The sequence below is a fragment of the Capra hircus genome, chromosome 18 (genome assembly GCF_001704415.2).
Source record: "Capra hircus breed San Clemente chromosome 18, ASM170441v1, whole genome shotgun sequence".
In the NCBI taxonomy this organism is placed as follows: domain Eukaryota; kingdom Metazoa; phylum Chordata; class Mammalia; order Artiodactyla; family Bovidae; genus Capra; species Capra hircus.
In genome coordinates this window covers 9,759,013-9,778,887 of record NC_030825.1, presented here as the reverse complement: position 1 = coordinate 9,778,887, position 19,875 = coordinate 9,759,013, and the positions used below count along the sequence as shown (strand labels likewise).

General features: G+C 54.8%; 1 protein-coding gene across 1 annotated transcript in view; it reads right to left on the bottom strand.

The window, feature by feature from the left end:
* The window catches only part of PLCG2 (phospholipase C gamma 2), a 157,704-nt gene that overhangs the window by 20,484 nt on the left and 117,345 nt on the right, over window positions 1-19,875 (bottom strand). Inside the window, exons 22-30 of the mRNA XM_018061765.1 lie at window positions 19,378-19,487; window positions 16,351-16,447; window positions 14,988-15,054; window positions 12,961-13,118; window positions 7,936-8,038; window positions 6,264-6,473; window positions 4,251-4,396; window positions 3,604-3,718; window positions 2,509-2,676 (exon numbers count right to left, since the gene is read on the bottom strand). Of these exons, the coding sequence (XP_017917254.1) occupies window positions 2,509-2,676; window positions 3,604-3,718; window positions 4,251-4,396; window positions 6,264-6,473; window positions 7,936-8,038; window positions 12,961-13,118; window positions 14,988-15,054; window positions 16,351-16,447; window positions 19,378-19,487 (1,174 nt within the window). The remainder of the gene's footprint in view (window positions 1-2,508; window positions 2,677-3,603; window positions 3,719-4,250; window positions 4,397-6,263; window positions 6,474-7,935; window positions 8,039-12,960; window positions 13,119-14,987; window positions 15,055-16,350; window positions 16,448-19,377; window positions 19,488-19,875) is intronic.

Below are 19,875 nucleotides of genomic sequence, written 5' to 3'. Positions count from 1 at the left end.
TTGTAAATGCCCCCAAGCTCAGTCACAGCTTTTTTGGAGAGGAGTCCACACAGTTAAGGCGGCAGCTCTCTCTAAGTCCTGGAGGGGCTCCAGGGCTCAGTCAGGACCCCGTCTGGAGGGGGACACGGCAAAGCCCCTGCACCGTGCGGGATGCGTCTGGGGGTTGCTGTGTCCAGAAGGGGAGGGCACAGCTACCACAAAGAAATCCATCACCACCTGATGCAAAGAAGTGACTCATTTGAAAAGACCCTGATGCTGGGAAAGATTGAAGGCAGGAGGACAAGAGGATGACAGAGGATAAGATGGTTGGATGGCATCACTGACTCAATGGACATGAGTTTGAGTAAACCACAGGAGCTGGTGATGGACAGGGAGGCCTGGTGTGCTGCAGTCCCTGGGGTTGCAAAGAGTCGGACATGAACTGGAATCCCCTACAATGTGGATTTTGTGTTTGTTTGTTTGTTTGGCAGCTCTGCATTTGCGCATGTGATCTTAGTTCCCTGAACAGGGATCAAACCCATGCCCCCTGCAGTGGAAGCATGGAATCCTCACCACTGGGCCACCAGGGAGTGCCCCTTACAAGGTTCTTGTCTATTTACCCTGATACTCTTATAATTTTTGTTTTACGAACATTGTTGCCACATTATTTGTTGCAAATGTATACATTATTGTTTATGGGGCAAAAAAGAAATCCGTTGTAAGCCTGACTGACTTGGCTGATGTGAAGGAGGTGAACTGCAGACTGAAGAAGTCCTGCGGCTAACTAGCTGAGTTTCACGTCATTTGCTGGGAAGAGGGGGGCAAGTTAACCCAGAGGATTGGCAAACATCAGGCCTCTCGGACTTACAAACGAGTGTGCACTGCTCTTCCCAAATTAGGGGAACTGTGTGGCGTTTCTAACCAGGCAAGTGTTTCTCACGGGGGAGTGCGTGTCCTCAGAGGGGCAGCCGAGGCCTTGTGCAGTCTTCTCCGAGTGCCGGCTGAGCAGCTGGCTCCACGTGCAGCTTCCTGGCCCCGCCCCACAGGGGCTGAACAAGAGCACCGTGGGACCGGCCCAGGAGCCTGGAATTCCCCACCCCACACACACTCACCAAGTTGTAGAAATGATCAAAGGCAGATACAAAGAAAGGTGCAGAAATTTAAGGAGTATCTGATATGTTTCCAAGTTGAAAAAGAATTAAAAAAAAAAAAAGACCCCAGGTTTTCAAGCAACATCAAGAGAAAAGACTATCTGTGTATCAGTTCAGCTCAGTTCAGTCGCTCAGTCGAGCCCGACTCTTTGCGGCCCCATGAATCACAGCACGCCAGGCCTCCCTGTCCATCACCAACTCCCAGAGTTCACTCAGACTCGCGTCCATCAAGTCCGTGATGCCATCCAGCCATCTCATCCTCTGTCGTCCCCTTCTCCTCCTGCCCCCAATCCCTCCCAGCATCAGAGTCTTTTCCAGTGAGTCAACTCTTCGCATGAGGTGGCCAAAGTACTGGAGTTTCAGCTTTAGCATCATTCCTTCCAAAGAACACCCAGGGCTGATCTCCTTCAGAATGGACTGGTTGGATCTCCTTGCAGTCCAAGGGACTCTCAAGAGTCTTCTCCAACACCACAGTTCAAAAGCATCAATTCTTCGGCGCTCAGCCTTCTTCACAGTCCAACTCTCACATCCATACATGACCACAGGAAAAACCATAGCCTGAATAGACGGACCTTTGCTGGCAAAGTAATGTCTCTGCTTTTGAATATGCTATCTAGGTTGGTCATAACTTTTCTAGGTTGGTAAGCGTCTTTTAATTTCATGGCTGCAGTCACCATCCGCAGTGATTTTGGAGCCGCAAAAAATAAAGTCTGACACTGTTTCCACTGTTTCCCCATCTATTTCCCATGAAGTGTATACAAATTACTAAAAGGAGAGTGGTCTTTTTCTCTCAAAAAAATGATCCTTGAAAAACAGGGACCAGGGACGTCATAAAGAATCCAGAAGGATCTGTGGCTGTTTTTCTCAGAAATACAGGGCCCTTCTCCAGGCATGCAGGGGGTTGTGCTTTGCTCAGCATGGGAGACAATCAGAAGTGAATCAGCCCACCTCGGAGAAGAGGAAGGTGAAACTCTGACAGCCCAGATGACTTGCCCAGGACGAGGCGGGGAGAAGGGACCTAAGACCGTGGCTCTGGGCCTCGTCCTCCCCTCCAAGCACCTAACCAGCCCCGAGCCTGCCTGAGGAGAGGCCAACAGAGTCTAAGCTTCCAAAACAAAATCCAATTACAGTGCCAAGTGGACCGTCAGCTAGTAATCCAATGTTGGATGCAGGAGCCCCCGGAGCCGCCCAGCACCCCATCCTGTCTCCCTCCCCTGTCTCTGTCCCGCTCATGGGACTCCCACGAGGACCCACTACTCAGCCTACCCATGAGTGAATACAAACCAAGACAAAGGCATCATTCTTTCCAAAAGCTAGCAACGCAAACCAAAAGACAATGCCGAGAAAAACTGAACGCTGTGATTAAAACGGGCCTTACCTGACTTTATGCCTTTAATGGGGTACGTGGCATGGGCCAGAAAGTTGGGATCGCTGAACATATCTTCCTCATAAACCACAAAGCGCAGAAACGCAAGGCTGGGGTCATAAATCTCAAACGTCACCTTCTCCTGCGTTGGGGCCCAAACAGGGCTGAGGCCGTTGTCATCTGGAAGAAGATCCAGGCTCTTTCAGGGGCCCCATTTGTCCTGCTCTGTCTCAGCTCACCATCTCTACACCCATTCAGCTGTGGATCTCCTTAGCAGCCATGTAAATACACATCTAGGCCAAGATCTGATCCTTTTTTTTTTCCCCAGTGGCATCGCAGACCTGGCCCTCAGTAAGCAGAGAAGATGGGACCACTTCTCCTTAGACTCTCCCATCTCAACTCCCTGGGACGTGGGAGGGATGGGAGGTGGACCACAGAGCAACAACAGGTTTGTAAGAAAGAAAAGAGGAGCTGGGGGCCACATCACTCGTCTGATGGGGGAGGCGGGCCAGGCTCTGAACAGGTGGTGGGTTCTGGAGTCACTGGGGAGAGCCAGCCTCAGGGAACAGGGAAAAGAGGTAACCTTCACCCTCCACAGGGCCAGCTTCACCGGCCAGTCTGTGAACTGTTATCCGGCTGCCTTTTACCAGGAGCCAGTGATCGCAAGCCTAGAAAGGCCCCCAGTTCGGTTCTTCCCAGGCTTCAAATGGCAGAACAAGCCATTTCTCTGGGCCTCCCCGCCCGCTGTGGGGTCAGATCACCCAAGTTTGGCTGCAGCCTTGGGGGTGAGTCAGCCGCATCCTCTCTGAGCCCTGGACTTAGGTGGGGGCTGAAACATAGAGGGGACACCCCGGAGTGACGGGCACAGGGAGCCGAGGCCTCACCCAGGCCTCCTGACGTGGGTGACGGGCTGAGAAACACCGCGGTGGGTCTAGCTCTCAGGTCCTGCGGCCCTCCGTTGCCCCTCTGAGCTGCCCACAGAGGGCAAGGGGAACAAAGGGAAAGACCTGGCCACTAGCACATTAGTGAAGCCCCGCTGACCAGCATCTCCAGCGTGCGGCTCAGCTCGCCTGAAGTCTCAGTGAGGAAAGGACCCAGGCAACTTACTCACAACTGTCGTCTTGAACTTGTTGTTGTCATACTCCGCTCCGCATATCTCCACCTCCACAAAGGGACACGCGATGCTTCGTCCGGGTTTGGGGAGATGACGGGCCCCCAGTACCTAGGACCCCAAGAGCCAAGTGTTAGAATTCCGCCTGCCCGCACTCCACCCTGGGCAGAGCTGGAGAGGTCTACATGGGTGGATTCTCGTTTCCTCGTCACTGGTGAGGTGCTGCACCCTCTGGTAGCAGACACCCCCACCGCTTCCCTGTTGTGGATGAAGGAAATAGTTTCCAAACAGGAAAAGACAGACACTCTTAACAAAGAGACAATGCAATGTCCAAAAGTCGGGTCAGTTTTAAAAAGCTTCCACCCCTCAAAGTGGCCATTGCAAGGATAAGCCCTCTCCTCAGTAAAGCGCAGAGAGCCGTGTCGCACCTGTTTTATTTCTCTCTCTCTGACCAGATGCTGACCCTGCTGAGCCCAGCAAGAGATGGATCTGTAACTCGCCCCACCAACAAGGGGAGGTGACCACGATGGACCTGGGGAGATGCCCTCCCGCCTCTCTGCCCTGCAACGGCCCTGGCGGGCACCGCAGTGAAGACCCTCAGCTGCATCTGGGTGCGGAGCCCAGGCAGAGGGCGGGGCCTTACCTTGACCGTCAGGGTCATCAGGATCTTCCTCTGGGACTCGGGCGGCATGGGGTCGTACTTCTCTGCCCTCATGCTCTCAGGCTGCAGGACGTAGCCCGTCCGCCCGTTGAGGGAGAAGAGCGCGTGGTTCATCTGCATGTACTTATCTGGGGAGGAGAGAGCTGCTGCTGAGAGGGGGCCAGAAGGGCGCCCGGGGGCTGGGTAGGGGAGGGCTTAGGCCTCCTTCCAGAAGTGCCATGAGGCACACCGGCAGATGAATGGATAAGGAGCATGCCACGGAACACTGTTTTCCCGTAGAACAGCGGGACTGGGCCAGCCGTCGCGAGGCGGATGGACCCAGCGTCTATCAGAGTGGAGGAAGTCCGAAAGAGAAAAACGGGCATCAGACATTGATGCGTATGTGCAGAATCTAGAAAAATGGCCCTGATGGCCCTAGGCCAGGAACAGAGACACAGATGCTGGGAAGAGACACGTGGACACTGGGAGGCCAGGGCTGACGCCCGCTCCTGCCATCTACAAGACAGACAGCTAGCGGGAAGCTGCCAGGGAGCCCGGGGAGCTCTGCGCTGACCGGCCCAAGCGGGAGGGAGGGGTGTACACAGAGCTGACTCACTTCACCATACAGCAGAAACTAGCACAACACTGCAAAGCAACTATACCCCAATGGAAGATGAAAATAATGTGAGGTGGCTGTGAAAATAGGTATCTGACTTAAAACTATGGGTTTAAAAATTCATTGAAAACTCATGTTATTGGAAGAAAATCAGATTAAAAAAAAAAACTCACACTGGGGACAACTTTCCGAGTATGATACAAAGTCCAGAATGTACTCAAAGCTAAACATTTTTACCCAGGACAAAATTTCCATAGAATCTGACATGCTTTAGAAAAATCTGTTTCACTCCACTGATAGGTAACTTTAACCTGTTAAGAAATCTGATATCTGTTTGCTGTGAATACCTACACCCCCCTTAGAAAAATAAGAAGCATAAATGTAATCTGCAGAAAAGAAAACGTCTATGTTTCTTAAGGATATGAAAACCTGGTTAACTTCTCTGTTACTCAGAGAAGTTACCAATAAGGGAAACTCTGACTGCAGTGTGACACCAGTTTACACTATCAAAGACTGAGGCGCCTGCCAAAACTAAGTTGGTGAAGTGAAGCCAGAAAGAGTTTCACCCGTTTGCATTCCCACGCACAGCCTCCATGGAGGCGGGCTGGCAGAGTGTCTTGGCCTGGACACTCCTGGATACAGGTGTGCGGTGGTTTCGCTCGGGGCCAAGTTGGTCAAAGCTGTTGGATCCGCCCTGCACCACAGGTGCTCCCACGTGTGAAGGGAGGTTCACACAAGGTCACGGGGGGCAGTGCCATCTGCAACAGCAATGAAGGGAAGTCACCTCGGGCCACTGCAGCAGGGCGCCAGTTGAGGACATGATGGCGTCCACTCAGTGGAGTCTGACGCAGGCACAAAGGAGGCAGCACTGATGAGCAGGCCTCCAAAGAGGCTGAAAGAACCATGCAGCGCCTCTGTGCCGCACACTATAGTTAACGCTGCCCTTTGCATGAAGAAGTTCGGCATGCCGGCTCTTTCCAGCAGAGGATTATCTCCAGAAGAGAGCCCGAGCAGAAAGCCTCCAGAGAGGGATGGCCCCAAAGAGGACGAGGGTCCAAGACATAGCCACTGGACACCTGGGTCCAGCTGTGCCTGAAGCTCCCCTCCTAGACTTCTCAATTACGTGAGCAAACGCATTTCCTTTTCTCCCTGAAACCAGACTGACCACATCTGTCATTTACATCGAGAAGCCTGCCAAACGCAAAGGTCTGGCGTGCCCAGTGGTCCCTCCACCACTCCATTCAAGGGATGGGACCTCACGCTAGCATGCTGGCTGAACTCTGATGGCTCCTAAGAAAAACTGCGTGCTCTGGCCACCACATTGCACTGATGGCCCCAGAAGAATGTGCCTGGAATGATGCCCCAGCATAGATTTACTGGCCACAGTAGGCCCCCTTTACCTGGAGTCTGGAAATTGAGCGCCACCATCTGGGAGCCGCACAGCCAGAGGCGGAAGGGGTCGTAGTTGGACGAGTCCACCCGCTGTCCTTTGGGGTACACACGGGTCAGGCCCTTTTGATTGTATTTCAGGAGATCGCTGGGCTTCTGTCTGACGATACTGTCAGCCTTCGTCTCCACAAAGGAGCGGATTTCTCGGAAGTCAGGGTTTTCTGCACAAAGAGAGGGAGTCAACGTTTATCCTGTGTCTCGTGAGTTTTTCTTAACACCACTGGCAGGATGTGCAGGTCATCAAACACAACCCGGAACCTCTCTCGGAGAAGATGTCCAAATGCTTGTGACGATCCCGTCGTAACTGGTTCTGCAGTGGGCTCTTGCCCTCTGGGGAAGTCTCAGAGATGAAAAGGCAGCCCAGGGTTCCCACTGCTTCTTAGTCTAGGATTAATGTAATCTGCTTTGTTTGTTTAAAACTACCAGCAGCCTTGTGCAGGAAACCACCAAAGCGATACAGGATACAGTTATAGAAAGGTGTGGTGCAGGAAGGGATCAGCAGGGAGGAGGTCTGAGGAGTGGAAGACGCAGACAGGGCCCTGGCTTCCTCAGCGAAGGTGTCACAGACGTGAGATGAGTGAAGCCAGCATCTTGATGGAAGGAGAACCGCCCACCCGCAGGAAGCGGGGATAGAGAGAGGAGACGGGGTCCTGTGGAGGGACAAAGAATGGGAAGCAGCGTAGAGGAAATGCAAACAATTCTTGAACTGTTTGGATAAAGCTCTGCTTTAGGTAGGACAGCTCCTAAACACGCCGGGCCTGGCCGACTCCGGTTAAGAGCTCCAGCCTCTTGCCCTGGACGTCGAGAGGTGCCCAGGGACCAGCCTCCGGGCAACCATTAACTCCGGGGTTTAGGACTGCCTCTCTCCCTGCCCTGGAATTAAAGCAACCACAGGAGTTGCTTGCAAGGGGAAAGAAAATATGACTAGGACCATTATAAGCGCAAAGAACCTGCTGCTTTGGAGAATGTGGTCAAAGATCCACTTTTGAATTCTCCTGCAGCAGGCCTCCAAAGACACCCAGGTCCTGACCTCTGGAACCTGAGACCATGTTCTTTCAAAGGGACTTGGCAGATGGCAGGCTTGAAGTGGGGAGATTACCTGGCCCTAAATGAAACCATACAGTCTTTGTACTTGTGAGGCTGAGGGAGATGGGACTACAAAGAGAAGGCAACGTGACCACAAAGGTGGGGACTGGAGTGACATGGCCAAAAGCCAAGGAATGCCAGTGGCCACCAGAAGCTGCCGGAGGCCAGGTCCAGACCCTCCTCTGGAGGGAGCGGGGCCCTGCTGACACCTTGATTTCAGCTCAGTGATACTGACTTCAGTCCATGACTATGAGAGAATAAACATATATTGTTTCTGCCACCAAGTGTATAATAATTGGTTACGTTGGCAGGAAAAAAAAACCAATCCACCCTTTAAGAGGGTTTCTCCTTCTAAAGATACCAGGAGGGCCTGCTTCACCAGCATCCTGGCCCTGAGGACACTCTGACGGGAAGGTTCCCACTTGGCATCCGGAGGATGAGCAGGAACCACTGTCACCGTGCTGCGTGACAGCACCAGGCTCAGAGAGGAACTCCGTGTTCACCGAGGCAGGGAGGCAGGGTGGTGGCAGACGGTACCGAGGTTGTCCTTGGTCTTGCTGGTTGGCTTGCAGTAGACGACCAGGTCTGAGAGCTCGATGGCGATGGACTGGTTCTTCTCCCAGTACTTCATGTTGTTCTCCTGTGTGGAGCCAACCGCCTTTAGTTTCAGCTCTCAAGTTGGCCCCTGGGAAACCCCATTCTTCCAGCTCACCTGGCGGGCGCCCTCCTCTGACTCTCCCCCTCGTCTTTCCACTTGGCCCTCGCGCACGCGCAAATTGCAGTGGTGGAGAGTTTTCCCTCCCCTGACCCCCGCCCCGCTCCCCGCTTCCTCTGCCTGCAGAAATTCTCCGCTATGCCGTCCGGACCGAGGAGCAGCATGGAGCTCAGTCTCCTACCGCGGCTCTCGAGAACACCAGGGACGAGGGCTCTTCTTTATCACCACCTCTCTCCTTAACCCTCTTGCTCTCACCCACTGCCCTATCCAGCCCACTAAAATCACTCTGTCACAGCTCATCCAAAATTCTAGTTGTCCCAGTTCAGGATCTCTGTAGACCATGGCAGCTTTGTGCTCGCTCGCTGTCCCCTGAACCATGCACAGCTCTGTGCAAAGGGCCCTCTGGGGACCAGACCACACGCCGTAGACTTGGGAGCCATTCACCCCTGGAGGACCCCACAGTCGCAGACAGGCCGCTCGCTCCAACTCCAAACCAGGCCTCCCTCTCAAGCCCTGCCAACCTTGGACTCATCCCCCCAGGGGCCACGGTGGGGATGGACCCCCTGGGAGGATTATCACGGACCGGTGGCAACATTCAGCATGGGGGTGGGCAGGGGGTGGCGCTGCCTGGCTCCAGGCATCGCACACTGAGTGAGTGCTTGACGGATACTATCTAAGCCCACCCATCCCCAAGAGGAGGACTGTTTCTCTGTTCTCCAAAGAGCCCGCAGCACACAGACAGGGTGAGCAGCTGACCCCAGGCCCCGCAGGCCCAGGCCGAGATCAGAGGCCTGAGCGGCGGCCTCACCCGCGTCACTACCCTGGCCCCGGCGCTTCTGCACCCTCGGCCACTGGGTGCCGGAGGAGACCTCGCTGCAGCGCCCCCAGGCTCACAGGCTGGGTCCCCCTGAACCACAGCACCGCCTGTCCTGGCCCCTCACCCCCCTCCCTCCTCGGCAGGCCCGTGGGTCCCTCTTCCTCTGGACCCCCCGCCTCACTCTTGCAGGACGCCTTCCTGGAGACCTCCATCCGGGACTAGGAAAGAGACGCTGCGTCCCCCACACCTTCCAGAATGCCCACGGCCTTCCCCAACCTTGCACCGTCCCTCATCTGACTGTCCCACGCTGGTGCCTTTCAGCATGAGTGTCCAGACCCGTGTCCTGCCCCCTGACCCGAGACAGGTCCCTGGGAAGCAGGACTCCCCGAGGGTGGCGAGTCCCCAGGTGACAGGTGGTGACAGGAGTGTCACGGCAGTTGCCCAGCGGGGACTGGACTCGGGCGGGTCTGAAAGCTGGCCTGAGCTGCTGGCTTTCCCGAGTGGGCCAGCCATCAAGCCTCTCTGCCTCAGTTTCCTCATCTGTATGATGGGGCTAACGTGAGTCCCTCCCTGCTGCAGCTGTTATGCTAACTCAGGAAGGAGGCCTCTCCCCTCGCTGGACATGTGAGAAACAAGGGTGCCACACAGACTGCCCCGGAGACACCTTTCCCGGCCAAAGACGAGAGCGTCCCCTTTTTAAACAAGTCGGGCAGGACACCCAAACTCTTCTGGAAGAATGCCTTCACCTAGGACTGCCGACAAAAGTCCCGAGGCCCCCGTGAACCCTTGCAGTGGCCAGCGGACAAGCCTGTCAGCCGAGCTCAGCAACCACCTCACCGGGGCAGACTGGGACGTGAAGATTGCCAGAGTCCACCTAAGCACACCCAGCCTCCTCCAGCCGCTCCCACATGCCCTGAATCCCCTAGGCACTGAACAAGCTGCAGCAGTAAGGCTGAAAGGGCTGGCATGGGATGGGCGGGCACGGAGCAGGGAAGGCATCAGCCAGTCCGCAGCCGATGCTTCAGGGAGACTGAAGCCTTGGCTAAGCTCAAGCCGCAGGTGTGCTCTCCTGACCCCTGTGTCCACCTGGCACTGCCTTCTTGGTACACAGTCTTCACCACGGGCTGTCTGGGGAGAGGAGACCCTGGCAACGACACAGCCCGCCTCTAGTGACGACAGGGCCGCTTTCAAGTCAGGGTGGGGTGAAGCAAGCCACACCTGTGTCTCAGGGCGGGGACCTCTGGCCTCACAGAAGACAAAGCAAGGAAAGATTACAGAGCATCACTTTTTCTCTTCAGCAAAAAGCAGGATCAGTTCAAGATGAAACACAGCTGCTACTTCAAAACGGTGCAACAGCTCCTCTCCAGACCCGCAGAGTTTTGCCCAGAGGCTGTCCCAGAGTTTGGCATCACAGTGCACTTAAGTCAGTCAGGCTTTGGAAACTAACTAGACAGACCTCAGTGACTGGTCTTTTGCCATCGACCAAAGGAAGCCAGAGATGATGTAAAATCACAGGGCCCTGGGCAGGTTCTCGGGGCCTCGGTGAGGAGCTCCCAGGAGTGCGCTGAGGGCACAGTGCATGTTGGTTTCCCAGTGGCACCAGCCGCTCCCACAGCTGGTTGTGCCCAGCACAGGACCTTGGTTACTTCTGCTGCCTCTTATTTTTTGGTTTTGTTTTTTGAACATTCATAATCAATATGAGAAGGCTCCTCTATCCATGGACTTCTCCAGGCAAGAATACTGGAGTGGGATGTCATTTCCTTCTCCAGGGGCTCTTCCCGACCCAGGGATCGAACCTGGGTCTCCTGCATTGCAGGCAGACTCTTTACTGGCTGAACCACCAGGGAAATCACCATGAGAGGACTTACCAGATGTAAAAGCTAATTTAAAAGGACTGTAGATCAGAGGCAGAGAACAGCAGGCTTGAAGAGCTAGGCTTAGTTTCAAAACCCTTCCTGCGATGGGGAATGCGGGGGACAACCTTCCAGCGAAGTCACCTTTTCTTCCAGAAGAAACAGAGAGAGCCAGGGGCTTCCCAGGTGGTGCTAGTGGTAAAGAACCTGCCTGCCAATTCAGGAGACCTAGGGAACACGGGTTCGAGCCCTACGCTGGGAACATCCTCTGGTGGAAGGCGTGGCAACCCACTCCAGAATTCTTAGGCCTAGAGAATCCCCATGGACAGAGGCGCCTGGCGGGCTACAGTCCGTGGGGTCGAAAGAGTCGGACACGGCTGAAGCAACTTAACACGCAGGAAGCACCAGGCCAGAGGGCGTCACGGCCAGGCCCTCTCCTCTCCCCGCCGCACGCTCGGAGCAGGCTTGAGTGCCTGAGAATAAGTCTACAGGGAACGGTGGCTAGACGCTCTCTCTAGGCTGTTTCTCCATCCCCGGCTAGAGGGGCCCCGAACATCACATCCTAGAACATGCTCAGGAGGTCCACCGCCTGGCAAGCGGCGCCGTCCAGATCCTGATGACAGCCACTCAGCCGACACTGAAAACCACACCTGCAAGGAGGCGGGGAGGCCATCTCTCAGAGAAGCCCAGGACAGTGGGCCCCGCGCCCGGGCCTCGGAGGCGCTGCGCTGCAGGCGCGAGCGCAGAGGAGACGGCCCCGCGGGGCAGGGCAGCCTGCCGGCCACAGGCTCGCGGTCCACCCCGAGCGACTGATGTGGCGGCGCGACGAGCCTCGCAGAGAATGAGGACCCGTACGTAAGGCCTCGTGACGAGGATCCGGGATGGGAGGAAGATGGGAGGCACGCCAGGGAAGGTGCCCGTCTGGACAGCCCTCGGCACAAAGTCCTGTAAAGAAGAGGACTTGACTCCGGGGTGTTGGAAAGATGAGTCCCGGGGCCTCTGGTAACCAGCGACTGGCCAACTGTGCAGTCGCCCCCAGTGGGGGAAGAAAAGGTCAGGTCAGTACACTGGAGGAGGGGGGCTCCTCGCCTGCTAGCCGAGGTCAGAGGGGTCCAAGGGAACCTGAGGGAGTTCCGGGCTCAGTCCTTTGGGCCAGGACCTGCCTGAGAAGCAGCTGGGCACATGGGGAACCTTCCTAAAGCTTCTTCCCAGCTCTGCGGCCACAAGAAAGAGCAGACAGCACTGAGCTCCATCACCCAAGAGACGGCAATGCCTCGAGGCCCTCCAGGCACGACAGTGCGATGGTGAAATGCCACCATGACCTCAGGCCCTGCTGTGTGTCAGGCGCGGGCCCAGTGGCGTCCACGCACCGTCCCACTTCGTCCTCACCGCACCCTGGGACTTAGGTACCCGGCTCCCCGTTTTACTGACGAGGAAACCGAGGCCCAGAGGAGTGTGGTTACCTGCCCAGGGTCCAGCCATGCCAGGAGACACACTCCAGTCGGCCTAGTTCTAACCCTCCTGTTCTTACCTAGAACCTCACCCTTCTCAGAAAACCGCCAGTGGTTAGGACTCTGTGCTTCCAGTGAGGGCAGTGTGGGCTCGACCCCGGCCCGGGAACTAAGATCCTACATGCCCGTCGGGGGCGGCCCCCCGAATAAAAACTGAAACAAAGGAAAGACCTTTCAGGATAAATCCTCAAAAGCTCATGCCCATCTGGAGTGGAAATTCCCCCACAAGGACAGAAACTTCTGGAAGCAAGGAGCTGGGTCTTATGAATTCCAGTACGCCCAGGGCCCTTTCCAGTCCAGGGAGATGAGCTCAATGAATGCACAGGGAGGGAGGGTCCAAGCTGCTTGGGATAGTATTTAGAAGCAAGATAACATTTAAAATGAGGATGGCAAAGCTTTGCTGTTAAGATACATGAGGCCGGACAGGCCTCAAACATCAAGGGTCACCGCACACACGCTGAACCTTCAAAGGTTTCACAAGAGACACAGCACCCCCAGGAAGACCCCGCACCCGCTTCCTCTCCGCAACGCTCCTGCTGTCTGAGCTCCCTGCCTGCCCTGCCCCCCAAATTCTCTGTGGTTGCAGCCTGGACCCACCCGCACCTCAGCAGAGGACCAGAAGCCAGACGACACCAGGCTCAGCGGAGCCCAGGTGCCCAGGCTTACCTTGGTGTCCATCTTCCAGGTGATCTCCCGGATGCTCTGGAACCACTCAAACAGCTCCTCCACGCTGTCCGTGGCAAACTCTACTGGAGGATCGCCCTGCTTCTTGGGCTCCAAGACAAAGACGAAAGGCTTCTGGTTCTTCCCATGTGGGGCTTTAACTTTGGGGAAAGGATAACAAAAGTCCTGATCAGCCTGACAGAAGGCCAAGACGCCCGGACTTCTAGGCCCCAGGCCACTTCTCTTACGACCCCAAGCTGACCGTCACTGTGGATGTCGGCGCTGACTGGGACGTCTGACTTGGATCAGGTAATAGTCTGGGTTTTAATGCGTGTCTTAAATGTGAATGTGACCCTATCTGGAAATGGGGGTCTGGGCAGACGTACGGAAGGATCTCAGGAGATCATCCCTGCCTTCCAGGTGGACCCTAAACCTGAGAACCAGTATCCTCATCACAGGAAGGAGAGCAAAAGGGAGCCTGAGACACTGGGCAGTCAGCTGGCCATCAAAGATGGAGACAGGGACTGGAGTGATGGGCACAGGGCCCGCGTGGCCAGCAGCCCCGAGAAGCTGGGGTCGGTCTCTCTGCAGAGAAAGCATGTCCTAGACAGAGAAAATGATGGCTGCAATAGGAAAACTGATCTGCCAAATAAGCCCCTCAGCTAAGACCTCTGGGCTCATCTGCCAGGCAGTGCTCTAAGCAGATCTCCTCCCACATCTTATTTAACCCTCGTCGCCGCTTTCTGGGGTGCTACTCCCTTTCTGCCCGTTTCACAGGAGAGAAAACAGAGACTGGCTGAGGCAGAGTAGCCCACGGAAGGTCACAGGGCTGGCAGTGGCCAAAGCGGAGGCTCACCTCAGACCTGACTCCCCTCCCCGCTCACCACCCTGAGCCACAGGCCTGTGCCCTGAAAATGCAGCGCAGGGTGGTACAAAGGACGAGGGAAGGGAGGACAGAACACCCTAGATCCGGCGGAGCTGCTCAGTCCTGTCCAGCTCTCTGCAACCCCATGGACTGTAGCTCGCCAGGCTCCTCCGTCCATGGAATTCTCCAAGCAAGAATAGTGGAGTGGGTTGCCATTCCCTTCTCCAGAGGATCTTCCCGACCCAGGGATCGAACCCAGGTCTCCTGCATTGCAGGCAGATTCTTTACCATCTGAGCCACCAGGGACGTCCTGGATCCAGCCCATCCCATAACTCGCAGCAGAACCTCAGGCAGCTCCTATGGTCACTACGGGGCTTGGTTTTCTCATCTGTTAACTGGAATGAGAGTCCTTCTCCCACTTGCTGAGGCAAATGGACTGATGGGCTGTGGTGGGGTGGGGGTCGAGGTGGGAGGGGCAGAGGACATGGAAGCCAGCTCTGGAAACCTGGGCAGCCCCAGAGAAGCAAGCTGCTCCGGCTTCTTGCCCAGAGAGCCTCTCCTCACTGCCTCCAGCCCTTCCATCTTAAAAGGCCCAGGAAGCCCTGTGCAGATCACACCTCTGCCACCACGGGCGCACTGAGGCTGTGGGCTCCCTCCTGCCCCAGGCTCCGAGGGGGAAGCCAGGCTTCCTGACGCCCAGCTGAACTGAAGGCAGCTGCAGCCTTGGGGGGGGTTATGACAGGCGCAGGGTCTTGCAGGGCCTGAGAGGTGGAGCTAGGCTGAGAACTGACACCCCCAACCCCACACTCCACTGCACGGATGTCTCGGCTCCTCCGAGAAAAGCCCAGGGAACCCAGCCAGGCCCCTGAAATAAGGATGACAGCATTGGGAGTAACAGCAGCCCACGCCCATCCAGCGCTTGTTACGTACGCACCAGACTGTTTCCACACTGTACAGATGTTAATGGCGTAGCAATCTATGAGACGTAAGATGAAGTCATTGACCAGCCCGGCCCAATACTCAGCTTCAGTACTCAAGCTGAGGCTAGAAAGACCCACCCCCTGCCCGGGGCAGTCCAAAGGCCAGGCTCTGGGGGTGGGGGGCGGAGGGGGGCAGAGGGGACGACTTGGGTGGGAATCCAGGCTGAGACCACGTGTGCACATACCAACATTATAGATGTTGAGATTCAGGATTCCTCTGCAAAGGGACCCTAAGGGATTGTCTTCAATAATCTGCGAAGAAACAAGACATAACTCACGTTCGTCTTAACGGGAATAATAAAAAGAGAACCAGTTTCCAAAGCACACCATTTAGCAGAGACACTGCCTGTGGAACTGTTTAAAATGCATTTTCATCACAGGCTACGTCCATGGGGAGAGAGCTAAACAATGAAGCCTGTTGCTGACGGGGACCCAGCAGGGAGTAGGTGCCAGCAGGCTCAGCATTTCATTTCCCAACCTGTAAAAACGCGCCTTGTGCAGTCTAGAGCAGGTTTCAAAGTGTTTCCGCAGATCTGGTTTCAAAAGAACACCCTAGACCCTTTGTTGTGATGTTATTATGAAATGGGACTGGCCTCCTCTTCCAGCCCAGCTCAAGAACCTTCTGTGGCTCCCTGTGTCCTACGGAACCAACACCCAAGCTCTGCAGTCTGGCCTCCGGGCTTTCCACTCCATCTGCCAGCACATCTGAACCATCGCAGAGGCCAGGTGAGATGGGAGTATCTTGGTCTCCAAAAAGCTGGTAGAACTGTGTATCTGCCCATTGCATGGACTCATCCCCACCCTCCACCAGGCTAATGCTGACTGTGGGTAATGGGCAACATGGGACAGACACAGCTGGGAGGGTCACGTCTCTGCCTCAGGCTGAGCACAGTGAACTGCGTTTCCACCACCACACTTTGGCTCAGGCTGTACCTCCCACCTGGAATTCCCTCCTGCCGGTCTCTCGCTATTGAACTCTAACTTGACTTTTAACGCTCAAAGGCCCCTTCCTCCATGCAGCCTTCCCAGACTGCCCCCAACTCTCTTAGAAGAAAGTCTAGGATTTCAGCCTCAGTGCACTGCTGTCACCTTGAAGTAGCTGCTCGTCAAGCTTTCTGAGCAAGAGGCAATGAGTAGAAACCAGGTTTGCAATGTCACCAGAAGAGCCTCCCCTCACCCTCCACGTGCGCCGGCTTACTTACTCACACCGAGCACGTTCTGAACGTCTGGCTGGCCAAGCTAAATGTGTTTCATCTGCAAGCCGGTTTAAGCAAAGGACAAATTCCCCGTCTGGCCGTTTTCACTCTGGAGGGAATCCTCCTACATACGCAAAGGCTTCCGGCCCAGCACAACCTAATTTAAACCTGCCTATCTGGTCACAGACTTTCACCCACAACTCGGGGACAGTCCTAATTTCCCCATCATTCTGCTGTCCCTGGTCCGGAGCTCAGGGCAACATATGCAAAAACGTGTCCACGGAGCTGACTCGGCAGAGCCTCCAGAACAGGATCGGCGGGTCCCTCCCTGCAATGAACGATGGAGACTCACCTGCTTATCCGCCTCCTCCCCTTCTGCTGGTGAAATGTCCTCGACATAATTGGATGGGAAGTACTGCTGGATTCTGGTCCCATAGTCTCCTTTCCACCTACGGAAACACAGAAGGCACTTTCGGGGCCTCAGCCGAGCGTTGTTAACCCTCATCACTGCTCACTAGCTCCCTGCTGCTGGGGCGGGGGAGGGGCCGGTGGCCGGGCCAGGACCCCCCGCAGCAGGGTCCTCTGCCGTGTCCCCAGCAGAGACGGCTAGGGCGCGCCATCCCCTGCCCATGACCCTAGTGTTTGGCAGAGCCACCGAGTCCCAAGTTTCAGTGCTTTAAGTGGACATCAGATACTGTGCAAGACAAAAGCTTGGTTCTAGCAGAGGCCCAGGCCCTTCAGGAAGGGCTGTGAATTTAGAGACGGGGGTGAGGGTTAGGAAGGGCCTGCCGTCAGATGGCCTGGACTCGAGTCCCAGCTCCTCCACCAACCACACTGGTGCCCTGAGCCTCAGACCCACCGTCTGGGTGTGGGGGCGGTCCCTGTGTCCCCCTCAGGATCTTACCGGGGCCATAGGAGTTAACATCGTCTTGCGTTTACATATAAAGCGCTCCATAGTGTTAGTTCTTATTATTCAGCTAAAACTGTGCCCCCACCCCCGACCTTCCCACCTTGGTAGCAACACTAATAACATGAGACATTATCAACTTTGTACGTGTCTTGACTCAAAGAAACTGGCCGCACCCCCAAGATGCCCCCAAGTCTGATGCCTGGACTGGATCCTCCTCTGAGCCCTCCCATGGCCCACTTTCTGCAGCCAGGGGGCTCCTTCCAGAATGCTCTTCTGACCCCACCACACTGAGGCCTTCAAAATCAAGCCGAGACTGTGTAGCTTGGCCATCATAATGCTCTAACCCAGGGACCTCAACTCCTGCCTCTCTCTGACTTGAACCGGATATTCATTCCAGACCGTCTGTGGCCCACTCCCCACATGGCCCTGCCATGCTCTCTACCTTCTATGCCATACTCAATGCCCTCTATAGCCACCTAGCAATGTAAGACTCAGCCGGGATCTTCCTCTTCTGGGGAGCCTTCCCTGACTGCCAGGCTGAGCGCTCTTCCTCTGTGCTCCCTGGCATCTTTCCCCACAGCTGTCAAAGCGGTCCACACCTTATATTAACTTACAGTTACCCATCAGTTTCCCTTCTACACGCGACCTTCCTCAGTCTTAATCAAATCTACACTCGGCAGCGCTTAACACATTACTGACTGGAAACATATTAACTCCACAGGCATTAGTTTCTGCAGAAATTCCCTGGTCAATAATGTTAACAAATGTTTGCTGAGCTGAACAAGCAGAGAGGACTGCCTGTTCCACGGCCTGGTGGAAACAGAACTGCCAGCTGTGAGCCCCTTTCACATACCCTTCAGCCTTCATTTCTCCAGCCCTATCTCCAGCAAAGTCTGGCTGTATGGGCAACTGTATGGGCAACCGTGTGGGCAACTGTATGGGCCATGTGCCCAGAACTGGGTAGTTTATACCTGCGGCCCAGGTGTAATTATTAACTATGCATTCCCTTCACTCTCAAATGCATCCCGGTTTAAACAAAAATGATGTGGTCCTCTAATCTGGAACGATGCAAAAAAAAAAAAAGTGGTTCGAGGCAGGCATCCCACTAGGTGGCGATACTGACACCAGGCAGAGAGTAAGCAAGGAGGGCGCCTCAGGAGGGCCTACAGTTTACCCGCAGTCCCTCGCCAACAGCACTCACTCCAGTCTCTTAACCCATCTTGAGACAAAATCCTCTGTGGATCCAGGTAAGCAATGGGTTTGAAAAGAGGGTGTTCTCCAAATTGAAAGAAAACAACTGGTAAACCTCTGGATCTAGCACACGAGTGGGTAGAGTGTGTGGCCCCTTGAGTCGGAAGGCCGAGCTTCCAATCTCAGGCTGCTCTGTGACCCTGGCAAGGCACTGCTTCTCGTGCCTCACTGTCCTCCTCCGTGAAATGCAGGGGAGCAAAGCAGCAACCTTACAGGGTCACTGTGTGGACCACAGGAATGACTTCAAATGAAGTCCTTATGACGGTGCTCGACACTGCTCCATGTGAGCCACTATTCAGACCTCTAAGTCAGGTCCGCTATCTTCCAAGGGGAAGAAGCACCAGTTTTGCGAGGTGCCCGAGTCTCTGCAAGGGCTCATGGTTATGAACAATCCTTACTGCTCTAAGATAGAAATCATCCCATGAAACCACCTGCTGAGGGAACCTATGGTTGGGCAGAGTGTTCTTCACCCTGGGTGAGAAAAAAGGGGAAGAGATAACTCAACTGTCATACACCCAGATGCCTTTGGCCTGGTGCACCTCTTTAATTAAATGCACCTCTTTAAACCACGATGGGGCCACTGCACAGGGCATGGGGCTATGCAATAGCGCAAGAATTTGAATTTAAAATGCACAGGCTTGCATAATGGGAAGAGCCTGTAGTGTTCAGTAGCTGAACTTTGCAAAGCCTCATTCACTGCATCTATTCATTGCCCATGCGATTCTCCAGGCATGAACACTGGAGTGGGTTGCCATGCCCTCCTCCACGGTATCCTCCCGATCCAGGCATCGGGCCCACCACGTCTCTTATGACTCCTGTGTTGGAGGCAGGTTCTTTACCACTAGCGCCGCCTGGGAAGCTGACATAAAGCAGAGATAATCACAGTCATAACCCTGCAGGGCTGTAACAAGAATTTGCTTAGATATTGTATGAAAGCAATTAGCATAGTGCTTGCCACACAGTAAGACCTCAATAAATGGCAGCTACTATTACAATTAATATGTAGTATGATATATATTAATAAATGACATTATCATAACTGCTATTGCTATTTACCCACTTTTGCAAATAGGGCATATATCGGTCACCTTCCCAAGGAAAGTAAGACAGGTCAAAGCCAGGCCAGAACAGGAGATAAAGGGGTCAGGGTTCAGCCAGCGCTTGAGTCTCACCGCTAGAAAGGGACAGGTCGAAGGGCCCAGCTCCCCTTAGCCTTACCAGCCCCCGGGCTCCTTGGAGACGTTGTGGATGAGGGCACCGCGGCAAAAGCTCAGCTCATCACTCTGCTTGGCTCTGTAGTCATACAGAGCTTTCACGGTTCTCTGAGGCTTTCAGGGAAAACAAGAAGGTAAAGGGTCAGGCCAGGCGAAAGAAGAGGGAGGCGGCTGCACTCTCTGGCACATTTGGTTCTCAAACAAGAGGGCGGCTTTAGTCCAGGCTTATGGCACCATCTGGTGGTGAGGGCTTGCATTGCCAGGGAGCCACAAGGGGAACTGGCCTAAATCAGAGCCTAGGTTTTTCCAGTAGTCATGTACAGATGCCAGAGTTGGACCACAAAGAAGGCTGAGCAGCGAAGAATTGATGCTTTCAAACTGTGGTGCTGAAGACTCTTGAGAGTCCCTTAGATAGCAAGGAATCAAACCAGTCCATCCTAAAGGAAATCAACCCTCAATAATCATTGGAAGGACTGATGCTGAAGCCGAAGCTCCAATACTT